This window comes from Triticum aestivum, chromosome 5D (genome assembly GCF_018294505.1).
Source record: "Triticum aestivum cultivar Chinese Spring chromosome 5D, IWGSC CS RefSeq v2.1, whole genome shotgun sequence".
Classification (NCBI taxonomy): domain Eukaryota; kingdom Viridiplantae; phylum Streptophyta; class Magnoliopsida; order Poales; family Poaceae; genus Triticum; species Triticum aestivum.
This window is the reverse complement of record NC_057808.1, coordinates 480,826,040-480,846,303: the sequence shown is the minus strand read 5'-3', so window position 1 is coordinate 480,846,303 and position 20,264 is coordinate 480,826,040. Positions and strand designations below refer to the sequence as shown.

General features: G+C 44.4%; 2 protein-coding genes across 2 annotated transcripts in view; both read left to right on the top strand.

Moving 5' to 3' along the window:
- The window catches only part of LOC123120952 (uncharacterized), a 64,217-nt gene extending 54,763 nt beyond the window's left edge, over positions 1-9,454 (top strand). The window contains exons 2-3 of the mRNA XM_044540905.1: positions 6,303-6,723; positions 9,372-9,454. Of these exons, the coding sequence (XP_044396840.1) occupies positions 6,303-6,723; positions 9,372-9,420 (470 nt within the window). The 3' untranslated portion in view covers positions 9,421-9,454. The remainder of the gene's footprint in view (positions 1-6,302; positions 6,724-9,371) is intronic.
- Positions 9,455-11,929: 2,475 nt separating this feature from the next.
- On the top strand, positions 11,930-13,295 carry LOC123125608 (chitinase 2-like). Its single transcript, XM_044546084.1, has one exon. It carries the CDS (start codon positions 11,947-11,949, stop codon positions 12,928-12,930), a length of 984 nt encoding a protein of 327 aa, XP_044402019.1. The 5' UTR covers positions 11,930-11,946; the 3' UTR covers positions 12,931-13,295.
- Positions 13,296-20,264: the final 6,969 nt, after the last annotated feature.

The following is a 20,264-nucleotide window of genomic DNA, read 5'->3' as shown; positions in this document are numbered from 1 at the left end:
GGTGTTAAATCACATGGCGATGTGAACTAGATTATTGACTCTAGTGCAAGTGGGAGACTGAAGGAAATATGCCCTAGAGGCAATAATAAAGTTATTATTTATTTCCTTATATCATGATAAATGTTTATTATTCATGCTAGAATTGTATAAACCGGAAACTTAGTACATGTGTGAATACATAGACAAACAGAGTGTCACTAGTATGCCTCTACTTGACTAGCTCGTTGAATCAAAGATGATTAAGTTTCCTAGCCATAGACATGAGTTGTCATTTGATTAACGGGATCACATCATTAGAGAATGATGTGATTGACTTGACCCATTCCGTTAGCTTAGCACTTGATCGTTTAGTATGTTGCTATTGCTTTCTTCATGACTTATACATGTTCCTATGACTATGAGATTATGCAACTCCCGAATACCGGAGGAACAATTTGTGTGCTACCAAACGTCAAACGTAACTGGGTGATTATAAAGGTGCTTTACAGGTGTCTCTGATGGTACTTGTTGAGTTGGCATAGATCGAGACTAGGATTTGTCACTCCGATTGTCGGAGAGGTATCTCTGGGCCCTCTCGGTAATGCATATCACTATAAGCCTTGCAAGCAATGTGACTAATGAGTTAGTTGCGGGATGATGCAATACGGAACGAGTAAAGAGACTTGCCGGTAAGGAGATTGAACTAGGTATTGAGATACCAACGATCGAATCTCGGGCAAGTAACATACCGATGACAAAGGGAACGACGTATGTTCTTATGCGGTTTGACCGATAAAGATCTTCGTAGAATATGTAGGAGCCAATATGAGCATCCAGGTTCCGCTATTGGTTATTGCCCGGAGACGTGTCTCGGTCATGTCTACATACTCGAACCCGTAGGGTCCGCACGCTTAAAGTTCGGTGACGATCGGTATTATGAGTTTTTGTGTTTTGATGTACCGAAGGTAGTTCGGAGTCTCGGATATGATCACATGACGAGGAGTCTCGAAATGGTCGAGACGTAAAGATTGATATATTGGACGACTATATTTGGACACCGGAAGTGTTCCGGGTGGTTTCGGAGAAAACCGGAGTGCCGGAGGGTTACCGGAACTCCCCGGGGAGAAATAGCGGGCCTTATGGGCCTTAGTGGAGAGAGAGAGAGGGCTGGCCTAGGGCAGGCCGCGCGCCCCTCCCCCTCTGGTCTGAATTGGACTAGGAGAGGGGGGGCCCTTTCCTTCTCCCTCTCCCCCTTCCTTTCCCCTTCCTAGTAGGAGTAGGAAAGAGGGGAGTCCTACTCCTACTAGGAGGAGGACTCCTACTCCTGGCGCGCCCACAAGGGGCCGGCCGGCCTCCCCCTTGCTCCTTTATATACGGGGGCAGGGGGCACCTCTAGACACACAAGTTGATCTGTTGATCTCTCCCAGCCGTGTGCGGTGCCCCCCTCCACCATAATCCACCTCGATCATATCGTAGTGGTGCTTAGGCGAAGCCCTGCGTCGGTAGCATCATCATCACCGTCATCACGCCGTCGTGCTGACGAAACTCTCCGGCGAAGCTTTGCTGGATCGAAGCTCGCGGGACGTCATCGAGCTGAACGTGTGCTGAACTCGGAGGTGTCGTGCGTTCGGTACTTGGATCGGTCGGATCGTGAAGACGTACGACTACATCAACCGCGTTGTGCTAACGCTTCCGCTTTCGGTCTATGAGGGTACGTGGACAACACTCTCCCCTATCGTTCCAATGCATCAGCATGATCTTGCGTGTGCGTAGGAAATTTTTTGAAATTACTACGCTCCCCAACATGGACTTGTAAGGTTGGTCCGGGCCGCTTCATCCCACAATACCACCGAATCAAAATAAGACGTTGGTGGTAAGAAGTATGACTATCACTGCCCACAACTCTTTGTTCTACTCGTGCATATCATCTACGCATAGACCTGGCTCTAATACCACTGTTGCGAAACGTTGCATGGAAAACAAAATAATTCTACGCACACACAAGATCTATCCATGGAGATGCATAACAATGAGGGGGGAGTGTGTCTACGTACCCTCGTAGACCGTAAGCGGAAGCGTTTAACAACGCGGTTGATGTAGTCGAACTTCTTCGTGCTCCAACCGATCAAGTACTGAATGTACGACACCTCCGCATTCTGCACACGTTCCGCTCGGTGACGTCCTCCGCCTTCTTGATCTAGCAAGACGGCGAGGTAGTAGATGAGTTCCAGCAGCATGACGGCGTGGTGACGGTGATGATGAAGCTATCTCTGCAGGGCTTCACCTAAGCACTACAAAAATATGACCGGGGGTGTAAACGGTGGAGGGGGGCGCCGCACACGGCTAGGCAATTGTCTGTTATGTGCTAGGCGCCCCCTCCCACATATATATAGGTGGAAGGGAGGGAGGAGCGGCCAAAGGAGGCACCCAAGTAGGAGGAATCCTACTTGGGATCCATCCCAGGCCGCACCCCCCTTTCCTTATTTGCATTGCGGGGAAAGGCAGGAGAGGGTGGCGCCCCCCCCCCCCTTTCCATCCATAGGGCTGGCCAAACAAGCGAGGAGGCGCACCAGCCCCCTTGTGGGCTGGTATGTCCCCTCCTTTGGCCCATAAGGCCCATTACTTGCCGGGGGGTGCCCGGAACCCCTTCCGGTAACCCGATTCCTTCCCGGTACGTCCCGAAACACTTCTAGTGTCCAAATACCATCGTCCTATATATATATCAATCTTTACCTCTCGACCATTTCGAGACTCCTCGTCATGTCTGTGATCTCATCCTGGACTCCGAACAACATTCAGTCACCAAAACATATAACCCATATAACACTATATCGTCAACGAACGTTAATCGTGCAGACCCTACGGGTTTGAGAACTATGTAGACATGACCGAGACACCTCTCCGTTCAATAACCAATAGCGGAACCTAGATGCCCATATTGGCTCCTACATATTCTACGAAGATCTTTATCGGTCGAACCGTTATGACAACATACGTAATTCCGTTTGTCCATCAGTATGTTACTTGCCCGAGATTCGATCGTCGGTATCTTCATACCTAGTTCAATCTCGTTACCGGCAAGTCTCTTTACTCATTCAGTAATACATCACCTTGTGACTAACTCCTTTTTCATTTGCTTGCAAGCTTATGATGTGTATTACCGAGAGGGCCCAGAGATACCTCTCCGATACTCGGAGTGACAAATCCTAATCTCGATCTATGCCAACTCAACAAACACCTTCAGAGATACCTGTAGAGCATATTTATGATCACCCAGTTACATTGTGACGTTTGATAGCACACAAGGTATTCCTCTGGTATACGGGAGTTGCATAATCTCATAGTCGAAGGAATGTGTATTTGACATGAAGAAAGCAATAGCAATAAACTGAACGATCATTATGCTAAGCTAACGGATGGGTTTTGTCCATCACATCATTCTCCTAATGATGTGATCCCGTTATCAAATGACAACACATGTCTATGGTTAGGAAACCTTAACCATCTTTGATCAACGAGCTAGTCTAGTAGAGGCTCATTAGGTACACGGTATTTGTTTATGTATCCACACATGTATTTAAGTTTCTGGTCAATACAATTCTAGCATGAATAATAAACCTTTAACATGATTTAGGAAATATAATAATAACCATTTTATTATTGCCTCTAGGGCATATTTCCATCAGTTCGGTGCTCGATCTGCATCAGCACGCTTCTCGAACTCTCCCCTCTATTGCATTACGTTGGTAAGCGATCTAATCTAGATCCAATCGTACTTGAATGTTCATAGTGATCCTAGGATGGTTCGTAGGTGCATATTTGTCTTTTACTACTATATTCCCAAGAGTGGCATCATGAGCGAGCTATGAGTAGATGTAGGTTGCGATCTATGTGAGGTGCGGGTATTGCACAATTATTTTGTTCAAGTAGTAGATGAGATTTATTATTTGACAAATTGGTTTCGCGCGGATAGTAGATAACATCAGTTGTTAGTAGATGCAATCTATTACTTGAGATTCTTGTTGCTTCCCTTGAGTTTGCAATTTTTCGGATCTTAGCGTCATGGTCAGATTTTGTTACAAAGTTTTGGCTATCCATAGTTCTTCTATGCTTCTCATAGTATGTTGGTTGTCAGATCAAAGATGTGCTTCAATTCTTTGGATTTCACCTTAATTAAGAAAGATGAAGTTTCACGAAAAAGAGAGGGCTTGTAGATGTGATCTACATGGGGGCATACGTTAACGAAGCATAGTATGGGGCTCGAGATTTTTCATTAAGTCTCATGTTTCATACACCCCGGATGTTAAACTAGCAACTAGAATAATCATACTTGATGATGATGAACGTAGGTAGCAGCGGTTTGTTTCGAAACCCTAGCAACCATGATTTTTTTTGCATAGACCGATTAGAGGCTTCTAACTTGATTTTGCAAGATGAGGAAGTGATGTGGTATAACGTCATATTAATGAGATTATATATGTTGTGAATTATTAACATGACCTGCGTGTCATGGTACGACATGAAGGCTGGAGCCATGTGATTGTCACTTTTATGACATGTGTGTCAAATTCGTATAATGCATTTATTTTTGTTAGCTATAAAGATAACAATATAAGTTGTGGAGCGGTTGTAAATAGTCCTATTCCAAATCGAACCGTTATGTGCAAGGACACACAGGTGCGTTACCACCACTCATGTGAGTGGTACAACCGCTCCAAGCAGTATACCCTGGCTGCTGTGGCTATGGCGTAGAACAGCCCTACCCACCGGTTACACAAGTTATTACGAGAATATCTTGGATAACTGCCCAGCCACCGCACCGGCCTAGCCACTGCAAACGAGTCAAGTTCAGACGAGTTGGATTAGGCTCGGCTCAACTTATACTAAAATTTGAGCAAGCTCAAACTGAGCGAAGCTCAAGGTCGAGCGGTAGAAAGTGGCTCGTGCTCATCTTGTAACGATCTCGAGCTAAATAAGATGATTTTTTTTAATAATCTAAGACAAAATTTCAAACAAGGTCAGCCACAACACAACATAAGAAACCATTATATAGTTCAACTTATTCTCTCTCAATAGAAGGCTAGTACCTAATAGCAAGAGATCGTGGATTAGCTAGTAAGAGAAGAAATCGAAGGTGCACTTTTGCCAAAATAACATGATATTTATCACATGGCTGACCATATACCATCTTAGGGCTAAATTTTCTCTGCACTTAATTACGCTTCGATCTTTGGTAGTAGGTGAAATGAGAAAACTAGTACACAACATATATGGTAATAAATTATTACTTTTTACTATCTATATGGTAATATAAATTATTCCATTTCTTCTTAATATATATTTAAATTATGTAAGAAAATTATATGATACCGGGCTATCGAGCTAAAATTGAGTGAATCGGTGTTACCTCAAGATCAGCTCGTTTCTCGATCAAGCTACATACAGTGTTCATACTCAGCTCATATCTTTTCGAGTCGATCTTGAGTTGAGCCAAAATACGAGACGATTTCGTGCCGCTCACGAGCCTTGAGTTTTTCTTGCAGCCCTACACCCGGGGGAGTCACCTCTCGGGCGGTTGTTGGGGTGGTACATGGGTTGGCACAACCGCCCCCATGCGCCAGGCCTGACCACGGCTTCGAGAGGGTACAACCACTTGAGACACGGTTGCATCGGTTATTACAAGAATAACCAGAACAAATGCTTGGCCATCGCTCGTGGACAGCTGTCAACCCCGAGGAATCACCCCTCACGTGGTAGTTGGACCAGTACTGTGACGCCCGGATAATTAAGCTACAGTAATCCCCTGCTAATGATGCCTTGTCATCACTTTTACTGTTGCTAGGTCCCACGTTGGTCCAAACCAATTCAAATTAAATTCCAAAATTTAAATTTCTCAAACATGCAAATTAAAATGTTCAAATAGTGGAAAATATTCCATAACTAATTATGGTGATGACCCAACACTTTTTTTAAAGTATTTAAATGCCCTTTAGTGAATATAGCAGTGGCTATAATAATTAATTAAATGCCCTTTATAATTTATAAAATATCAAACTATTTAAATTGCGAGTGAAACCTTTTGTGTCAGTGGGTTATTTTGTAACTCAATTTATGGAGACAGTTGTATATTTTAGTAAAACTATTTTGCTAACTAAAATAAAAGAAACAAGAAAAGTTTTAAAAAGTAAAACAAAATAAACAAACAAAAAAAGAATCCCCCCTGACTCCCGCTGGGCCTAGCCCACCAGACCGACCCAGCCGGCCCATCTTGCCCTCTCGGTCGCTCCCCCTCCCTTCCTGTTCCTCTGTCTCGACCACAACAGGGACGTGCTCCCGCCCAACCACCTCCTCGGCGCGCCGACGCCAGGAGGGGATAAGGACGTCCGCTCTCATCCACTCCATTCCCCTCGCTCTCTCCCTCTCGACCACGCGCTCGTTCCCCTCCTCAGCTCCCCTTCGCCGCTGCCTCATCACCGTCGCGGCAACCCTCGTCGCCTTCGGGCGGGAGGACGTCCAGGAGGTCCGCGGCAGCCGGCTTCGTCCGTCCCGGGCATCAGCTCAACCGGGGCGGTTCATGCGCTCGCCATCGTCGTCCTCTGCATCGTCCACGACCACAGGACGAGCTGGGCACCTACTCTTCATCCGGATCGAGCGCTTCTTCTTCGTCCGGCTGTTGACGCCATTGCCGGAATTCGAAGCCCCTGCAGCTCCTAAACCGTACACCGAGCCTCCTTGTGCTCCTCGGTGAGCTCCTCTTCCGAATCCCCCCTTTCCCGGTCTCTATCCGCGCCGAATGTCGCCGCTGCTCGCCATAGTCGGAGCTTCGCGTCCGCGTACACGCTCACATGCTCCTGCTGCTCGTGGTTGTGCTGCTATTGCTGTTGCCGTGTAGCTGCTGTTGGTCCTACTGTGATGCTGCTCCACCACCGCGGCCCGCGCCCTGCTCCGCGCCGCGCCGCCCGCCGCTGCGCCCGCGGCCGACTCTACTCGGCCCTCCACTCGTCCCTCCCTTGCTTGTCGGCCCCACCGCCCACTGCCCGCAGGCGCAACGCTGCCCTGCGACGCTCGCTTCGCCTCGCCGTTGCCCCGCGCGCGACCTCACTCCCCTGCCGACTGCTGCTGCTGCACTTGCTCCGCCGCGCCGCCCCTGCCCTGGAGCTCCGCTCCCAGCGCACCGCCGCCCCTGGCCGCGACCCACACCGCGCCGGCCGCACGCAACGCGCGCCGTCCCGCGCTCTCCGTGCACTGCATCGCCTGCGCCACGCCACTGCCAATGCGCTGCTATGCTACACTGCTATAGTAACATTCAGTTACTGTAGCTAGTGCTAGCTTTTCTAATTTGACATTGTCTGGCCCTCTGTACAGCCTCTAAACAACGTCTAATCAGCGGTTAACATGGTTAAAATTAATATGAGTAGAAATTATACTTGACAAACTTCATTTTATTCCACTGGACCAAATCCATTTGATGCATGAATTAATTCCTACGAAAATCACAAAATTCAATGTTCTGTTAATAGAAAAACTGAAAACAGTTTTATTTTCATAGCTACTTTAGAGCTGTTGATGATCAAGCAAATTAACTCTAACAGAGATGAAAGTGCTACTATCTTCTAGATCACAGAAAAATGCTCAAAATTGATATAAGGCACAAAATCATAGGAGGTACAGGTCCATAGTTGTAGCCTTTTGAAAACAGCTAAAAGATATTTAAAACTGGCGAATTCTCAGACTTGGCAAAATTTCAGGAATTTTTAGAATATTACTAAAACTTTAGAAAATCGTAAAAAATAATCAGTAACTCGGATGAAAAAGTTTTATACATGAAAGTTGCTCAGAACAACGAGACGAATCCGAGTACATGGTCCGTTCGTCCACCCCGCATCCCTAGCATAGCAAACATGCAACTTTCCCCCTCCGTTTCATCTGTCCGAAAATGCCAAGCTTCGGGAAAGCTTTCCCGGATGTTTTCCCCCTTCGCCGGTATTGTGTAGCACCGCATTAGAACACGTCTAGCTCTGCCTGTTGTCCTGTTATGCTCTTGCTTGCTATGTATTTACTGTTTCTTCCCCCTCTTCTCTCCGGTAGACCCCGAGACCGTTGTTGATGCCCCTGTGATCGACTACGTCATCGACAACCCTTCTTCCCTTTCAACGGAGCTTCCAGGAAAGCCCCCCCTTTGATCATCCCGATATCGCCCATTCCATTCTCTCATGCTTGCATTAGATTTTGCTACTGTATTTGATTGCTCCTATTCTGATGCATAGCCTGCTTTTATACCTGCTATTGTTACCTACCTGCTTCTCCTAAACTGCTTAGTATAGGTTGGTTAGTGATCCATCAGTGACCCCCACTTGTCCTTGTTGCCCCTGCTTCATCATCGACGACTCGATCTACGTGATCGACGACCAGAGCCCGACACCTCACATCATATCACGCCCCTTTTGTTGCTCAACTCTGCAGAGCTACTATCGAGTGCCAAGGGTGATCCCTCATAACGCACTCCTGATGATAATTCTGTAGTGTAGCTATTCGGTTGTGGTCATCGAGGGTGATTTCCTCTTTCACCATTCCCGATACGGCTCTGTCGTTCAACACCTCAAGTGTGAACCTCGAGGGTGGTCCCTCTTACGTTCACCTTGATGATTACATTGAGTGGAATCCTCCGAGGGTGATTCCTTGGGTTTTCTCTTTGATGTTTGGACACACAGATACCTTGACATTACTTGAGACCTTTGGGAAAGTCAGGCGGGCCTGGAGAGCACCCGCAAGATGGTTACGAGGCACGGCCGGGAAGCCAGGCAACCCTCGAGTGGGCTGGGCTTGCCCTTGCCGTATTTCCTTGAGACGGGGCGACGGGGTCACATTATCGTGAGTCTCTGCTCGTCTCCGCAAGCTAATAATACACTATGGTTTGGGTATTTGTTCTGAGTTGGCCTTTGGCCTTTACGCACTAACCACCACGCGAGAATATTTATGGGCCTCGACGTCGCAGTATCAGCCGAAGCTTTGTCAGACGTCCAGTTTAGCATTGCGGCACGGCTGGGCCGGCGCCATCCGGGCAGCCTGGATCCGCCCTGCGCGCAACGATCCGGAGTGCAACGTGCGATGGGCCCAGACCCCGGAGTGCTTAGGATGTAGACCGGCGGGGACCTCTCTGCTGAGCCTAGGTAGGGCTACGACGTGTTGATCTTCCGAGGCCGGGCATTGACCCAGAAAAGTGTGTCCGGCCAGAGTGATTGAGCGTGTTGGAAAACGTGGTGCACCCCTGCAGGGAAGATACATATTCGAATACCGTGTCCACGGTAATGGACGTTCAGACTTATATCTTGATCTAATACAACTAGAAATGGATACTTAAGTTATGTGGCTCCGGGATTGCTTTTTCGCAGGGAGTCGATGAAGGATCTCTGGGCATTATTGCTACAACATGCTTGTTAATATAAAATGCTATTCTTTACTCTTCTACATGCTGCAAGATGCTTGGAGCTGCTTGAAGATGCTAGTCTTTGATAGGCTAGGCCTTCCCCTCTATTCTGGCATTCTGCAGTTCAGTCCACAGATACAGCCCTTCCATTTGATACCAATGCATACTTAGTTTAGATCTGATGCTTGCGAGTACTTTGGATGAGTACTCATGATTGCTTTGCTCCCCCTTTTCCCCCCTTCTTTCTTCTTTCTGGTTGTTTCAACCAGATGGTGGATCCCTGGAGCCAGATGCCACCGCCGACGGATACTACTACATGGAGGCCACCGAAGACCAGGAGTAGTTAGGAGGTCCCAGGCAGGAGGCCTTGCCTCTTCGATCGTGTTGCTTTTGTGCTAGCCTTCTTAAGGCATCCTTGTCTAACTTATGTCTGTACTCAGATATTGTTGCTTCCGCTGACTCTTGTGTATTGAACTTGTATTCGAGCCCTCGAGGCCCCTGGCTTGTAATATGAAGCTTGTATTATTTCATTTTGTGTCTAGAGTTGTGTTGTGATATCTTCCCGTGAGTCCCTGATCTTGGCCGTACATATTTGCGTGCATGATTAGTGTACGGTTGAATCGAGAGCGTCACAAGTACATGGTCCGGTGGTACCGCTCTAGGAAGGAGCGGTACAACCGCTTATGTACACAATACAACCGCTTATGTACGTGATACAACGCTTATGTATTGGTTGTGATTGTAGTTATCCACTCCACAGAGGGAGCGGTACAACCGCTTGGTTAGTTTTTGCACTTGTTAGATTTGAAGTCTCCTCGGAACAACTAGGAAGGCTAGTGTGGGTGCAACATTAATTTTGTGTACATGATTTGATTCTACCCTTGCCTCCTGGTGCAGAACCTCTTTTAGTAGTACCAGTTTCCTACGACCAAAGAAATAAACGCATCTAAAATGTCGTCTCCCATCTTTTCCTTCCAGAGGGGTAAAGAACCGTCTTGTGCCATGTAGATATACCTGAGTAGCTCAAGCACATGATCATGCCGCTAATTGCGTTGTTATCAAAGCCAAAACACTTAGCGGAAAATTCACCACGCCCACTCCCAACCACTCCCCGTCATCAATCAAAATTGTGGATCCACGCCGCCACGCACAGCTCGAGCCCACGGTCGCGGCGGTGCTTCCTCCTCTCAAAGCGGAGCTTTACTCTTCCCCGACTTCCCACCGCCGCTGCTGCCGTAGAGGTAATACCTCGACGTGAAGTAGCAAGTGTGGGGGACGTGCGTTGCGGAGATCACCGACCGTGAAATCCACAGGAAGATTTAGATTGGATCATTCCAATTGGTGGTGTAGGCGACGCGGGAGTACCACATGATGTCGGTGCGCCTCCATGACACAGTTCGACTTCCCCGATGGCCCACCGCAATTGGCTCCCGTCAACCCCCGGGTGGCCACCGTACGGAGATGCGGGAAGACCTGGAGGCCCGTGAGCACCTTGAGGCGGAGCAAGCCGGCGAGGCGTATATGAGAGAGCTTTGCCGCTTGTACCTAGACCGTGTCGAGGAGGAGCGGCGGTTGTATGAGTTGTACAAGTCCGATGTGGCGCCTGTCATTTATATTTGCTCCAGCGACGACTCCGGCTCCAACAGCGACGGAGATGGCAACAACGGTGGTGATGGAACGGGCCAGGGCGGTGCCGGCGAAAAGGACCAAGGCGGTGCTGGCAGAGTGGGCGAGGAGACCATGACCGAATCGGAATGGGAGAGTTGATAAACAAGAGCGATAACGAGTAGTTTCTTTAATTTTTACGCAATCTTGTTTAAATTTTGTCTAAGTTACGTAAAATAGTTTATGCAACTCGTTGAATCAAGTTTGATGAAGGAGTTTGAATGAAATTTGCACCAAATTTGTGCTTTTTTCAGGAGTTAAGTATAAGGGTTCGGTTAGAAACCATGCTTTTCTCAAGGAGCAAAAATATTCCTTCAAAGAATACTCAACCATTTACTCCTCTAAATTGTAGGAGATCGGTTAGTGATGCTCTCATACTTGGGATACTTGGGGATCACGAATTCACGATAATCAACGGGGCTGGAAAAGTAAAGAGGTGGGATGACATGAATTCTTAGTTCCGTGTCTACTTCCAAGCATCTGTCGATCTGATGCCGCAGATTATGCAGGCTAGCATCTTGACATGTTAGTGCCTACAATGAAATTCCTCTAAAATTCGTCCATGTCAAACAGGCCTTCGTTGTTTATAGCTTTCAGCAACCGGATAGGAGCCCCTAATAAGCTGTAAACAGACCGCCAGTTCACTCACATGGCCGGCTGCTAATGCTCTGACTTCGAATTATATAAGTTTTTCAAAGATGCGATCTAGGACAAGTTCTTGAATCAAAAGAAGTACAAGCGCGCCATGTTGCAGTGGCCAGTAGGCACGAGCCGACGACTTTCCTCCATCGACAAACCCCATCATAATCTGGTCTATAAAAGGGCGACATTTAGAGCCATGCATATCCAGCAGCAAAGGCCAAACCCATCAGACCATGTCGACACCGAGAGCTCCTCCGAGCCTGGCCACGGCGGCGACGGCTATCCTGGCCGTCCTGGCCGCGGCGCTCGTCACCACGGGAGCTCGCGCGCAAATGTGCGGCGCGCAGGCCAACGGCGCCAAGTGCGCGAACTGCCTCTGCTGCAGCCGCTTCGGGTTCTGCGGCAGCACGGCCGACTACTGCGGCGCCGGCTGCCAGACCCAGTGCAGCGGCTGCGGCAACACTCCTACCGGCGCCAAGGCCGTGGCGTCCATCGTGTCCAGGGCCCTCTTCGAGCGGCTCCTCCTACACCGCAATGACGCGTCGTGCCTGGCCCGCGGGTTCTACACGTACGACGCGTTCCTCGCGGCTGCCGCGGCGTTCCCTGCCTTCGCCGGCACGACGTTCAGCACCAACACGCGGAAGCGGGAGGTGGCCGCGTTCCTGGGCCAGACATCCCACGAGACCACCGGCGGGTGGCCGACGGCGCCCGACGGCCCCTACTCGTGGGGCTACTGCTTCAAGCAGGAGAGGAACCCGCCGTCCAACTACTGCGAACCCAGGGAGGAGTGGCCGTGCGCGCCCGACAAGCAGTACTATGGCCGCGGCCCCATCCAGCTCTCCTACAACTACAACTACGGACCGGCGGGCCGCGCGATCGGCGAGGGCCTGCTGAACCAGCCGGAGTTGGTGGAGACAGACCCGGTGGTCTCATTCAAGACGGCCCTATGGTTCTGGATGACCCCGCGGGGTAACAAGCCGTCGTCCCACGCCGTGATCACGGGGCAGTGGAGGCCGACGCTCGCAGACTTGGCCGCCGGCCGGTTTCCCGGATACGGCGTGATCACCAACATCATCAACGGCGGGCTCGAGTGCGGGATCGGGCAGGACTCACGGGTAGCCGACCGGATCGGGTTCTACAAGCGCTACTGTAATGTTCTCGGTGTCAGCTACGGGAGCAACCTGGATTGCTACAGGCAGAGGCCATTCACTAGCTGAGAAATCAGCTTCTCAGTTGGGCTCGTGGGTGACAACTGGTCACTCGCGACGGGTCCATAAGGGCCCAGCTGGCTTCCTTAATTTCTCTCATTATTTTGGAGACCTAAATGTTTTCCATTTTTCACGGAGGCGGAAAAAAATATCCTAGATCCTCATTCTGAGGACTTATCATGTTGGATCCACCATCTCCAACCATACAAATCATCGTTATCGTCGTCACCAACAAAAGGCATTGTGGGGTGCATCTTCATCTGCACCATCTTCACAAACAGCACCGTCTACATCTTTCAATGTCACCCCCATGTGTTAGTTTATGTATGTTAGTTGATGCTTTATGTTTTATTGGTATGAGATCCAAATTTTCAGATTGCTATTCATACTCAAATGCTCCCACACATGTTTATGATGTGACTTGCGAGTAGTACATTACATTCTTAAATCTTAAGGACATATGAAACATATGCTATAAATCCTAAACTCGATCGGGGAATGATTCCTTGAAACTCATGCCAACCTATGATGCCGCTGTATTCGAGGTTTGTAATTGATTAAAAAAATATTTGTGGATTTAAAAGTATCTGAACTGGTCATTGTTTAAAATTCTATGCTCCATAGGAATGTTGGTTCTCAGTGCATTGGGGCTTTGGGGGTCGCCCGTGTGCCTACCTTTACGCTGGTATTTTGCATGTTTAGGTCATTTCGGCTGTTCGTCATGGTGTCCGGAGCTCCTAATTGGCGCGTTTTGTGCCTGTTAACGAGCTGGCGCTTGCACCGTCGCTGGTATATGGGCCAGCCCAAGGGCGCGCTCGTTCGCTCGAAAAAGCAAACACCTAACTGTCGCTACTACTGAACGACCGCTCGCTTGCTCGATTTTTTTTCAACAAAGTCCAAAAGAAAGCAACAAATTCAAAAAAATGAATTCAAAAGTTCATGCATTTGATGTTTTTTAAATTTCATGATTTCCAAAAAATAGGTTTCACAAACATGGGACAAAGTTCATCAAATTTGAAAAAAATTCAAATTAAAAAAACAATGATTTTAGAAAAACTCATCGATCTTGAAAAAAATCACAAATTTCAAAAAATAGTTCATCGATTTTTTAAAAAAATCACCATTTATTAGAGAAGTTCATCAATTTTGGGAAAAAATTCAAAATTTTAAAAATAGTCATCGATTTTGGAAAAAGTCAACAATATTAAAAAATAGAAGATAAACTTTAAAAAAGTTGATCGATTCTGAAAAGTGTTCATAGATTTTTTTTAAGGTTTCATCGAATTTAAAACAATTCATGCATTTTGAAACATAAAATGGAAAAAAAAGGAAAAGGAAAAGAATACAGAATAAAGAAAAGAGAGAAAAATAGAAAAGAAACAAAACAAACAAAACCGGTCATCAAAATGGAAAAAAAGGGAGAAGGTTCTGGAAGCTTTCCAAAACCAGGAAAAGTTCTCTCCCGTTGCACCCTAGATGGGCCAGCTCCATGTAAGAGTGCCTTTAGCACCAAGGCGCCGAATAGAAAATGCTTGCTCTTTGTGTTACTTATCGTTGTGTGCGTTGTTTGCTTGTGGTTAGTTGGTTTTGCGGCTACAAACAAGCTCGCCTAACCTCCACCCATCGCCACCGAGACTAAAGTGCGTAACAACACTAGAGCCACACACCGACCAATTCCACCTTCCTCTCAAACTAAAATACCGACTAAAACAGCAAGCCAAGTTGTTACACCCAAAAAAAAATTAAGCCCGGCACAACACATATATAACCAAATTGAAACAACCCGCCATGATAATCAAGACTCTGGGAACTCATGTCCTGCGTGTTACACGCTGGATTGCAAGTTTCTATGTCGCGCCCCATGCATCACTATGTGTGTACTACGCTAGCGATTTTTTTTCTTGATCGGTTTTTAAGCAGAGTTACTCCTTTGGTCCTTTTTTATTAATACTTCATTTCATAACATTCAAGAATTTTAGTTTTTGGTGAATTAAATAAAGAAAATTTTGAAAATGTTTATGAATTTACAAAATAATAGTGAATATAAAGCTGTTCATGATTATGAAAAAATATTGATAAGTTTTTTTAATAACGAGTTTCAAATTTTTATGAATTTCGAAAAAGGTCACAAGTTGAAGAGTCTTCAAGGATTTAAAAAAATTGTGAATGTTTTTTCATGAATATGAAAAATCAGGAATTTTCAAAGATATTCATGAATACTAGAAAACTATTAATAATTTGATGTTTTTGAATTTCAGCAAATGTTTATAAATTTCATGTATGTTCCCAAATTTCCAAAAATATTCATAAATTTAAAAATATTCATGATTTAAGAAAAATAAGAATAAAAGAAAAATAGGAGAACAAATATAAAAACATGAAAATAAAAGTGAACATAAAAAAACTAGTGGTGGAAAAAATCCGAATGGAACCTTCACAAAATTGAAAGGGCCGTCCTACATGGTCAGCCTGATAGCACTTGTAGGGTTGTCAATGTTTGCTTGACTTGCTCTGTAGTATGACTGGAATATCAATTCACATAATAACCTTTGGAATAAAAAAAATTATATGTGACTTTGTTCCCTAAATGGAAAATATAATAAGGACCATATTAAAGTAACAGAAATATGTATGTAAAAAATAATATAAATCATATAAAAATTTATGTGGGCCAATCAGTAAATTGCTCCACGTAATATATGTGATTTTCTCCGAAAGAAAGTGAAAACTATAATAAGGTTAATATTTTGACAAAAAAGTTAGGCCTATCTATGTACATGCATGTCATATAAATATTTCACACTACTAGTTAAATATGTTCCGACATTCCTAAAAAATTGTCTATTGTCGTTCAACAGCATTGACATATATCATTTAAGGTGTTCAAGTGAGTCATACAATTGTTTCAATACATCTTATAAATCGTCCATATGTTTCAAAAACTTGTGTGTTTCAATGTTTTGGAATATGGTCAGGTATGTTGTAGAATGTTCTCTTAACTCTTGAGTTGTGCATTGTTCCAAACGATGAAAATGATGTATTTGTTCGCGCGCACACAAAAACCAACAAATAATGAGAAGGAACAAAGTAAAAAAACACTTTGGGCCTTAGTATATGAAATCCTAGATTGACCAGATCTTGTATTTCGGATGTACGTGACCTCCTCCCACTAATTCCCCACCTCCCTCGTGTTTTTCGCCCTGGGCCTCCATTTCACCCTGTAACTTTCCAACCTTAACAAAATCCCCTAGATGTAGCATCTGAAATATATCACAGAAAGTGTTCGGTCTTAGAAATCCTCCATATATTTCAAAAGTTGCGTGTACCTCGGTGTTTTTGAAAATCTTCATGTATGCCATACAATTTTCAATAAACTCGTGAGTTGTTCCAATGTTTCAATAGATGAAAATGATTTATTTGCTAGCATATATATTATCTTTATCTTGATACATAAAAAATCAATATTTTAATTTAAAACAAAGAAGGAAAAACATGACAAATAGTTTGTTTGTTTGTTTTTTGAAAAAACAACAAAGATGAAAAGGGAACAAAGTAGGAAAAGAAAAGGAAATGGTACATGGATCCTCCAAATGGAAATTGCAAGGCTTACGAGAACGAGGATTACAGAAGGATGTATGCTCTTCCCACTCATACGTCTCAAACTTATCGATAATTTTTGTATGATTCATGCTACTTTCCTATCAATTCCAAAAACTTTGGGCATACTTTTTATCAACTTTTATCTGACTAACTTATTAATCCAGTGCCAGTGTCAGCTTTCGTTTTTGTTGTTTTTGGTATTTCAAGAAAATACAACAGAAAAGTCTGAGAAAAAATCAACAAACATAGTTCAGGAAGTTTCAATCCTTAGGTCATCCACTTGAGGCTCAACATGGTGTCCAAGAATATAAGTATGTAGTAGACATCAAGCTCTTTACTGGTGTCGTTACCAGGAAGGTGGGTGCTTGAAGGTATCTCTTTTAGATCCTGCAATTTTATCTTTTAGTTTCTTGTTCACTTGTTTTGCTTATGGAGGAAACAAAAAGAAAGTGCACTTGATTGTATTTAGAAATTTAATGTTCAGAGTATGGAATTAGAACATGGTTATGAATTATTGAAAGAAAAAAATATAAAAATGTTATTGATGTAAGTTCTTTGAATATTAATCAAGATATAATTTTTGAAGAAAGAAAGAAAAGAAAAGTTATTAGTATGTATTCTATGAATATCAATTATGCTAATGACATGAAAAGCATAAGCTTGGGGAGGATAAATTTGAAAACCGCTTTGCTACTGATGACTATTCTTATGCTATTTCTATCACTTATGATGAAAATTTGGAAAACTTTAAGCTTGGGGATGTTATGTTTGAAAATCCTTTTGGTATTGACATGAAAAATCCTAAGCTTCGGGATGATAGGTTTGAAAGTCCTTTTGCTAGTGAGCATGCTGAGTCTGAAATATGTTTTCTAGTAAGAATGAGGATTACATGTTTGAAGAAGTTTATGCTATTGAGAATCCTAATGATTATCCTCTTGCTTGTGATAATGAATGTGAAACAATGAATGAATATGATCTTTTGAGACCTCCTAATCCTAGCTTAGAGAAGAAATTTATTAAGATGATAATACACCTCCTACACCTAGTTATGATGATTGCAATATTATTAAAAGTGGGTTTAGAGAGGTCATGATGGTAGGTAGTAATGGTATTCATTTTAAGTAGTGTAGATTCCACAATTTTTTAGGGTGTTTCAATTGATTGTGATGAGAACAAAATTGTTACCTATGATGATTACTATGTAATACTTATTCTTTAAAAGATAATGGTAATCATCTTTATGAAACTTTTCATAATTATGAGGAGAAATACACCCCCTCCCCCCCCCCCCCACACACACACAACCTGAACACTACCATTTTATGTTCATGAAAAGTTTCATATATTTTGTAAAGGTTGATGAATTTAGAAAACAATACTAAATTAAAATTGTTCACGAATATGAACAAATTTCCGGAATTTTTAAAGAGTTCATGAGTTTTAAAAATGTTTACTAATTTTAAAAATGGTCATGAATTTAAAAATATTTAAGTATTTGAAAATTGTTCATGAGTATGAAAAATCTCGAAATTTAAAAATGTTCATGAATTCTAGAAATTTGTTCACAATTCTTTTGTGAATTTTAATAAATGTCCACGAATTTGAACTATGTTCCCAAATTTCAAAAAATACCCATAAATTTGAAAAATATTCATGAGTTAGAAAATATAAAGAAAAGAGGAAAAGGTAAATATGTAGAAAAATGAACAGGAAAAATTGACAATAAAAAAATAGTGGACAGAAAAAACCAAAATGGGACCTTTCCAACACTGAAAGGACCTTCCAACATGGCCGTCCTAATAGCCACCACGGGGGTGTCAGTGTTTGCTCGACCGCCTCTATGGTATGGGTGGAATATGAATTGGCATAATAAGTTTTGGAATGATAAAAGATTTCAGTTCCACAAACGAAGAACGACACCGCAAAGATTGCATGACCCTCTTGTAGAATTTATGTGGGCTTCTCCAGCCAACGACTCACCTAATATGTGGCTGATTCTAAAAAAGACTAATATGTGGCTTTGTTCCCTAAATTGAGAATATGGTAAGGAGCATACTTAAAGTAACAAAAATATGTTTGTAATAGACTAATACAAATCATACAAAAAAAATATGTGGGACGGTCTGTTAATATATGTGACTTTCTTCTAAAAGATGAGTACTATAATAAGGTCTATATTTTGAAATAAAGTTAGTTGTATGCATGTACAAATGTTCATGCATGTCAAATAAATATTTCACACTACTAGTTAAACTAGGTGATTTCCTCGTGTGTTGCAACAAGAATTTAAAGATTAATTTTAGATGGATTATGTGTGTTCAAATGCTACCATTTTCATAATGTAGATATATTTCATACTTGCCCTGTGTGTGAAAAAAGAGTATGCATGTTGTTTGCTCCGGCCGGACACAATGTGAATTGTTCATGGGGATGCTGAACACGGAAACGAGAAAAGAGAAAAAAATGATAACAAAGAAAATGGCATAATGATCGAGCTGTTGGTTCACTTAGATGCCGATAAATCTCACTTCGGGTTTTGTTGATTATCGTGAAGCAAAAGGAATAACACGTGGTAACTACACATTCACTCGATAGTTATTCATATGGGTACAAGGGTCAATATGGATGTCCACGGTTGCGCTATTGATCGTTGAACGGAAGGAGTTCCGGTCATATCTATACTTTACCGAACCTGCTGGGTCACATGCTTAAGGGTCATAGATTTGTTGGGTGCTAGATGGATTAGGAGCTTGAGAGAAAATCACCAGAAAAGTTTCAGAGATGTTGAAAATGTTTCCGAGGAAGGATCGAAAGTGTTTCAGAGAAACCAAAAGTGTTTTTGAGAAAACTGGGGGACCAGAAAATGTTTCAAAGGAAATAAAATAAGCTATCGATAGTGTAGGAAGGATCTGAAATTTTTCGGAGCCTGCTGGAAATATTATTGGCGCCATGGGCCAGCACATACGCAAGGCCTATTGGATGGCTGCCCGCATGGGCCTTAGAGGCCCATTAGGTGGGCGCCCCCTTGCCTTGGCGCCCAAGCTTGCTTGGTCCGGCTAGGATTTGGGGGTGGGTCCACCCCTTGGTGCGTCGCCCTAGGGAGGAGGCAACCCTTGATCCAAGGGTTGACCCACTCTCTCTCATTCTCCAGCGAAAATTTCTGTTACGCCGCAAGGATCTCAAGTTCCCTTCCCCATCTGCATGAGGCTGAGGTCCAAGGTCATCGAGCAATCGTCAGCGTTCGTTCTCGTGCCTTTGCCGGTGGGTAGTTCTATGGCCAACGGACCGTGGTCCACGCCTGATATGGACTGCGGAGGCGCCGACTAGGGCCGTAAAAAGGGCGGGTCATTGGTTGTGGTTGCTGGCACAATCACCGTGGCCGGACCGTTGTTCCTGTTGGGGTTTGTTTTGGTAGTATCTGGTCCAGCTCCATCTTCGATAGCACTCGCTCCACCGCAGGCAAATGTGCTAAGTTCTCAAGTTGGTCACGAATGACGAAAGTGTACCCACCCACACCGACGACACCCACCAACAACCCGAGAAAACTGCCGCTACGTTGGTAACAAACTCATCGCCGACCACCGAATCGAAAGCTGCTGCTTTCGCCTTGACCACCCGCTGGACCTCAAGCGACAACAAGCACGAAAATGGTCGGCAAACAACCGGCGATGAATGGCGCGTACCTCCGCTGATAGCATCAATGTATAAGCAAGGGATGAAATCCCTGACGTCGGCGAGCAACA

Excerpts from the sequence above, each read along its gene's own strand:
- LOC123125608 (XM_044546084.1), top strand. The coding sequence starts at position 11,947 with ATGTCGACACCGAGAGCTCCTCCGAGCCTGGCCACGGCGGCGACGGCT.